This window comes from Sardina pilchardus, chromosome 19 (genome assembly GCF_963854185.1).
Source record: "Sardina pilchardus chromosome 19, fSarPil1.1, whole genome shotgun sequence".
In the NCBI taxonomy this organism is placed as follows: Eukaryota; Metazoa; Chordata; class Actinopteri; order Clupeiformes; family Clupeidae; genus Sardina; species Sardina pilchardus.
Window position 1 is genome coordinate 26,321,211 of NC_085012.1, and position 7,500 is coordinate 26,328,710.

General features: G+C 48.9%; 1 protein-coding gene across 1 annotated transcript in view; it reads right to left on the minus strand.

The window, feature by feature from the left end:
* LOC134065810 (centrosome-associated protein CEP250-like) overlaps positions 1 to 7,500 on the minus strand; it is a 138,748-nt gene that overhangs the window by 56,629 nt on the left and 74,619 nt on the right. Inside the window, exons 18-22 of the mRNA XM_062520898.1 lie at positions 6,228 to 6,458; positions 5,605 to 5,835; positions 4,573 to 4,695; positions 4,053 to 4,337; positions 1,071 to 1,296 (exon numbers count right to left, since the gene is read on the minus strand). Coding sequence (XP_062376882.1) covers positions 1,071 to 1,296; positions 4,053 to 4,337; positions 4,573 to 4,695; positions 5,605 to 5,835; positions 6,228 to 6,458 — 1,096 coding nt within the window. The remainder of the gene's footprint in view (positions 1 to 1,070; positions 1,297 to 4,052; positions 4,338 to 4,572; positions 4,696 to 5,604; positions 5,836 to 6,227; positions 6,459 to 7,500) is intronic.

The window sequence follows — 7,500 nt, forward strand, 5'->3', positions numbered from 1 at the left end:
CTGGTGTGCGGACTACTTGTTCTCTATGCTGTGCTCTTACCCATGCTCCTGTACAGGCCCTGTGCTGTGCTGTGCTGTGCTGTGCTGTGCAGTGTTGTGTGTGCTGTGTGTGCTGTGCTCTTACCCATGCTCCTGTACAGGCCCTGTGCTGTGTGTGCTGTGCTCTTACTGTGCGTTCAGACCAAAACCGTCAAAAGCGTCAAAGTCGCTGGTGAAGCTCATAGCCCGACGCTCAACCCAGTTCGGTGCATTCGGCGCCGAAAGCGTCAAAGCTATGACGTGAAACATTTGAACAAACCACAAGCAGCAATCCTGCGAGTTTGACATTCTGATTAGTTGACGCCGAACCGTGTCATAGCTCATTACCATAAAGTTAACTGAGGCTCAACTTTATTTTGACGCCCGTGAAGCTCATGAAGCCACGCTCACGCCCGGAACGCTTTTGAAGCCGGTAACGCCGACTCTCCATAGAAAATGAATGATTTCCGGCGCTCTTGACGCTTTTGACGGTCTTGGTGTGAACGCACAGTTACCCATGCTCCTGTACAGGCCCTGCGCTGTGCTGTGCTGTGCTGTGCTGTGTTGTGCTGTGTGTGCTGTGTGTGCTGTGCTCTTACCCATGCTCCTGTACAGGCCCTGTGCTGTGTGTGCTGTGCTCTTACCCATGCTCCTGTACAGGTCCTGCGCTGTGTGTGCTGTGCTGTGCTGTGTGTGCTGTGCTGTGCTGTGCTGTGTGTGCTGTGCTGTGTTGTGTGTGCTGTGCTCTTACCCATGCTCCTGTACAGGCCCTGTGCTGTGCTGTGCTGTGCTCTTACCCATGCTCCTGTACAGGCCCTGCGCTGTGCTGTGCTGTGCTGTGCTGTGCTGTGCTGTGCTGTGCTGTGCTGTGTGTGCTGTGCTGTGTGTGCTGCGCTGTGCTGTGCTGTGCTGTGCTCTTACCCATGCTCCTGTACAGGCCCTGCGCTGTGCTGTGCTGTGCTGTGCTGTGCTGTGCTGTGCTGTGCTGTGCTGTGCTGTGCTGTGCTGTGCTGTGCTGTGCTGTGCTGTGCTGTGCTGTGCTGTGCTCTTACCCATGCTCCTGTACAGGCCCTGCGCTGTGTGCAGCTGCTGGCTGAGCCGGCTGATGTGTGCGCTGAGCGCGTGCTTCTCCTGCTGCTGGCTGCTGGACTCCTGGCGGGCGCCGCGCACCTCCGCCCTCAGCCCCTCGGCCTCCTGGGACGCCGCGCGCACGGCCTCCTGGGCCAGCTGGAGGTCCACCTCGGCCTGCCGCAGCAGCTCATCCCTCTGTTTGACGGCCTGGTCCGGAGAGGGAGAGACAGAGAACAGGAGGAGCGGAGTGAGCTCACGCCGAAGAGAGCCGCAGCTGACGCAACAGCGCGCCGGGAGCGGAGGAGGTCATTTGGTCGGGCCCGGGAGTACGCAACAGGCCATCTTTTACACCGTGATTGACTTTTATTCATTTGCTGATGCCTTCTCCAGAGGGACTCGAAATTGGAGGGGAAAAAGTCAAAAAGTCAAGGCAGACTTGTTGACGGCACATTCAGACATATTGAGTGGTTTCATCGAAACTGAACAAAACAGAGCAGAACAAATATTAAATATTTAATAGCTAATCAGTACCATATATCAAACGCTCGCAATTGTCTTTGTTTCATTTTGATCCTAATGATGGGTAAAAAAAAATGCCCTCGGTATTGCCAGCCTAAGAATCAAATCCTTTTTTTTCCCCTCTCCACCCATGCACTGAGCCTGTAAATTTCCTTCACTAAGCCGTTAAGACTTCGCGAAACCAAAACGAAACCAGATGGCTGACATGAAATACTGGACATGTCTTCTAGTCTTTCGAAGCTGGACTGCACAAGTCCTTACCGCTGTGAGACAGAGACAAATCCATGAAGTCCGTGATGTAAAAATCGACGATAAAACACATGAATGCCGAAATAGCTCAAGTACGACTTCATCACGGAGTCACAGCACTGTACGAGTACAGTCTGGTTTAGTGGGGCTCAGCTCAGTCCCATCAGAATACACAGCAACGTACACGCAACATTGAGAAACGAGAGACATAACGCATCGCCACATGTAACTACATCTGCAAATATACTCTTTTTTTTTCTTAAAAGAAATCATCATCATTACTGGGCGACAGTGATGATTCCATTCTCATGTGCTTGCGTGTTGTTGCTTCCTCCATTAGAAGGGAACATGTATAATGTATAGCGTTTTTAAGTGTGTCTTAATGCATTCCCCATTATTAAAACATCCTTTAATAAACGCCAATGAGCTACAATGAAGTGACAGCATGCTGGTCCCATTAGGGAGCAGCCCTCGTGTAAAACAAATGCTGCACGCCATCACGTACAGAGGTTACATTGTGTAAGATCACCGTCGCCCGTGCCTCCGCTTCAGGTGCCCGCCGGGTGAAGGCACGCGATTGGCTGTCCGCTCCTTGGCATGGTGCCACTCCCGGGCCCGGGCGCTTTATCATGCGCCATCACGGCTCCTGATAATTGGAATATTTAGTGCCCCCCTTCATGTCTTAATTGGAGTCAATTGCGTCCGCTTGCCACGCTTTTCTTTGGCATTAATCCTGGGCTAATTTGTTTCTGTCAGTCTAATGAGAAGTCTCTATGTGTGTGTGTGCGTGTGTGTGTGTTGGTGGTGGTGGTCGGTGGGGGGGGTTCTGGTGGTGGGAATCTCACCCTTTGAAAAGGCCAGAGAGTATGCTTAATGAAAGCCTCTTTAACATTCTCCCCCCGCTTGGGGTGGGGTGGGGGGCAGAACAGACGAGATGGGTGACAAGGTGATACAAAGAAAGGTGAGTGTCCTCGCCTGTTGTCCCGTCTGACGAGCAAAACAAACACTCGATGAGGCAAAGGTGATCAGAGATTAAGGAAGACGCGCGTCTTATTCCACCGCACGCTGCAGGGTAATTGAGAAGGAAAAAAACCAGAAAGAAAGAAAGAAAGAAACAGGCCGGGTGAAGCTTGCCTCAAAGAAAAAAAAAATTGTGCAGATCTGCCGTTATGCAAGAGCATTTTAGGGCTTTTGGGAGTAGGCTGCCAATTTTACATAAACAGAGGCTTGCATATTCCCCTGTGTGAAATCATTGATTTGGAAGGACTCACAAATTCCTGTCTGACAATGTGGGAAACAGAGAGAGATGCATTTTCTAAAGACAGGCCTCAGCTGAAACTTATTTAAAACGATGACCCTTTCAAACGCTGCTGGCAATGGTCGATAGCCAAATTTACACAGATGGTAGGTGTCCAAAATCCATTAATGTCAAACACAATGTTTGTCTTCTAAACTTTGAGGGAAAAAATGTGTCTTTGTGAAAAAAATAACCTTGCATACTTATTATACTGCATATGTTTCTCCAGTTTAAAATCAATAGCCGTGGACACACTGGCCTGTGAATGTCCAGCGCTCTAAATGGTCTCATTGCCAAGGTCTCCTACAGCCATATCAAATCAAATCAATCAACACTTATTATCAAAGCTTTGAACAGCAGACTTGAAAGACGGCCTCAAACATACCTTGATGTTAAAACTCTCTGCAAGAAAAGTTGACTGACAATGGCAAGGGTAAAGCCTTGCTTATAAAACTAGAAGCTTTTATCGGAGCCTGTGTCTATGGGCAGGTTCTCTCTTTGTCTTCATTGTCACTTATGTTCATGTTATATGTTCCACTGACGTCCTCCCAGTGTGTATGGTACAATCACATGGCTTAGCTTAGTGCTGTGGCTAAGGAGAAAAGTCATGGGTTTGGCTCTTGGCTGCCACCGTTGTGCCCTTAAGCAAGGCACTTAACCCTGAGTTGCTCGAGGGTGACTGGCCCTGTAACTAATTGATATCTGTAAGTCGCTATGGATAAAAGATGGGGAAATCAATATGTGATTTAGTTGTTCATGCTTTACGTTCCACTGTAATTCCTTCATGTGTATGTGTGTGTGTGTGTGTGTGTGTGTGTGTGCGTGCGTGTGGTATAATCGTATGAGGAAATAGAAATAAAAGCTATTGGAAGGTGACTTGGCTGGTCAAGGCACTCACCTGGTCCTTGAAGGTGCAGGTGTTGCGGGTGAGGGTGAGCTCCTGCTGGAGGTCAAGGGCCTCCTGGTGCAGCTGGCTGAGGGCGGCTCTGTGCTCACTCTGAGCTGAGGCCAGGCCAAGACGCAGGGACTGCACTGCCCTGTCCAGCTCCTGCTTCTCCTGGGCCCCAGTGCGGAGCTCCTCTCTCAGGCCTTGGGCCTCACCGTGCAGCTGCGCCAGGAGATTGTCGCTCTCCACGCTCCTGTGGGCGTGCTCTTCAAGCTGCTGCCTCAACAGGGTCACTTCCTGTCCAGCGGGCCCAGTTATAAAGCAAAGCATGATGGGAAAAGGAAACTATTTAATGGAATTCCCAAAAGGCACCACCGGTTTATCCCACACAGTGGCTACTCTCACTTTCTCTCACTATATCCGCTAAATTTTGACTTACAGATTTTGTGATACTGGTCTGTAACCAGACTAATCCTAAACAAACAAGAAAAACAAACGCAAGCAAACACTGACACAGCGGTGACGAGGATACCTTCTGGTATAGATCTCTCTGCCTCCTCTGAGCTTCGTAATCATCATTAGGATGAGAGTGACCGAGCTGGAAGGTGCTGAGGTCAGTCTCAAGCTGAAGGCATCTTTTTTCATACTGGGCAATCTGGAGAAGAAGAAATGCCGGGAATTCATTTCACAAAATGGCACGGATCACTGGATGCAAATTAAAATGCCTTCTTGGTGCCAGAGAGCAGTTATCTGCTCAAGTTCAAGATGAAGTTGAGGTCACCATAAACCACATGTATATATATATATAACAGCGCTATTAGTGGCATTAGCCTAGCAGTATGGAAGAGGCAGAGAAACACCCACGGATGCGGCTGTGAGCAGACAGATTAAAAAAAGAACGTTTGCCGATGTGGTTTGAAACCTATTGGAGCATTAGAAACACACTGCTCCAAAAGAGCAAGAAAATCAAACTCATTACCGAACGTAATAAAGTATAAAATACAGTCATTCTTCAAATCGGTAACTCTTTTATAACGCACAAATTAAATTTGATTTGATTAAAATTACATTCCGCCAGTCTGACCTTGTAGGCAGCAGTTAAGTTCATACAAATTAAATTTCTCTGCAATAAAGATGATTCATTTGTTGCCAGACATGGTAAATATCCCGGGAAAGAGGCGAAAGCAAAGTGACACGGGCACAGCTTCATTCATCTCGACCCCAGCACTGTATACACAGCACAGACACCAAGCCGCAGACGGCAATAAATCACCGCATACATACCAAATTACCAGTCGGACGTGATTAAGACATTATATGGGATTACTGGAAATTAACATTTTGGGGGAAAAAAATGGAGGCAGGTGCTTACATTGCTTTAGAGTCCACTCAGCCAATAGTAATTTGATTTACTGTTTGTAGAAAATATAAATGAAACCAAAGCCCATGTTTGAAAAATGTACATTTCAGCTGGTAATGGATTTCAGCCCCCTGGATTTCTCCCAGGACTTTCTCTAAGTGAGTTAGACGTGGAAGGAACAGGCAGGTGAACTACACAACAAACCGTGGCCTGTCTGTCTTCCAAATCTGCGCAGAGTTTCTCGATGGTGCGGTCCCCGTCGGCGCGTCGCTCGCTGCTGGTGGTCAGTGCGTCCAGGGTGGCCTGGAGCTCCTCGGTCAGGTGGTCGATGGCCTCCTCCGCGTTCTCCACCTGCCGCCGCTTCTCCTCGCCGCCAGCCTCCAGGCGCCCGCTCTCCTCTCTCAGGCTGCTGATGACCTCTTGTGCCTGAAGGAGCTTCCGTACACACACACACACACACACACACACACACACACACACACACACACACACACACACACACACACACACACACACACACACACACACACACACACACACACACAAACAAACAAACAAAATCACACACACGCACACGCACACGCACACACACACACACACACACACACACACACACACACACACACACACACACACACACACACACACACACACACACACAAACCCACGCAATAACAGACAGTTATTGATGGATTGATGGAGTCCTAAATGGTAGAGATACAGTATCTGCCACTTCTTCTCATGCTCCAAGTGCCTGTAACAGTATGTGTCCATGTTTGCCTGGAGACTCTGCGGGAGTGCCCAGTGTCTGGTCAGCTTGCGGATACCTGCTTCCTAGAGTAGCGCACTTCCTCCTCCGAGGCCTGCAGCTGCTCCTGGAGCTGCTGCACCTTCTCCATGGCAACCGTGTACTTCTGCCTCAAGATGGCCGCCGTGGCGTCCTGGTCCTGGGTGGCGCCGGCGACGTCCTCCAGCCTCTGCTGCAGGCCGCTGTGCTGTCGCCTCAGAGAGGTCAGCTCGCCCTCCAGGGCCCTGGCCCTCTCCTCCTCCTCCTTCACCTGTTGGGCATAACACACACACACACACATATCACAGACAGAACTCAATGCTCACACACACACACACAACACACACACACAGACCATGACTTTGCTTTTGTCTAATAGAGCAACACTGCACAGCTCACAGCAGGTCCCCCCATATTTGGGTCATTTGGAGGACTTAGAGCACAAAGGGGATAAGGCAGGGAAGGTAAGAATAATGACACGTCCCATGAATAAACCCTTTGAGCGTGAAATGCTATGAAATGCGGTTAGTGTGAGACTCTTTAAAGAACCAACATACCAAAGGAACTTAATGAAAGCAAATGGGAAAATGTGATTAACCCAAAGTTTATTACAAAGGATTCCCAGTGAAGGAAACTATTTTCTTTAAACCGCTGGGCCACTCCCCAGCTTAGACTCAAGAGTGATGAGCCAACCCTGGAGTCTGTGGTTGCCGGGCAAATTGGTGAGAAGCAGTGGTTTTGAATTAAAATGAAGAGTGCAACTTGGCTTGAGCTGTGTGTTGCTATCCGTGCTTGAGCGCAGAAGTGATGTTTTCATTTTCACGATTTACAGCCGAGGCCCCCTTTTTTTTTCATTTTCTTGTGAATTCAATAGGCACAGGAAACGTCAACATTTCAATCAAACAACACATTTCACCTTCCAAGCTTCATACTGTTTGATGAAAGAGGTGGATTTACAGTATAAATAGCGAACAGTGTTAAAACCTAAAAGCACCGGGGCGCACAATGGCTCCGGGACGAAGCACAGTCTTCACTTTTGAACTGCCAGGAGAGAGAGGGGCGAAGCTCTGTCTCACTCTGACATGCTGAACGGTGGGGATTTCTAAATCCTCTTTTCAAACAGAGAGAAGATAATAAATAGAAGAAAAAAGAAACCTCTGGAATGTAAACCATAGCTAAAAACAGTGCTGACCACCACGGTGAAAGACAACAGTGGCCCAGGCCCACTGGTCTCTCTGGCCGCCTCACTGGCACACACAGGCAGGGACTTCTCGAGTCAGATGGGTTTTCCAGAAATCTGGAATTCCAGAAAA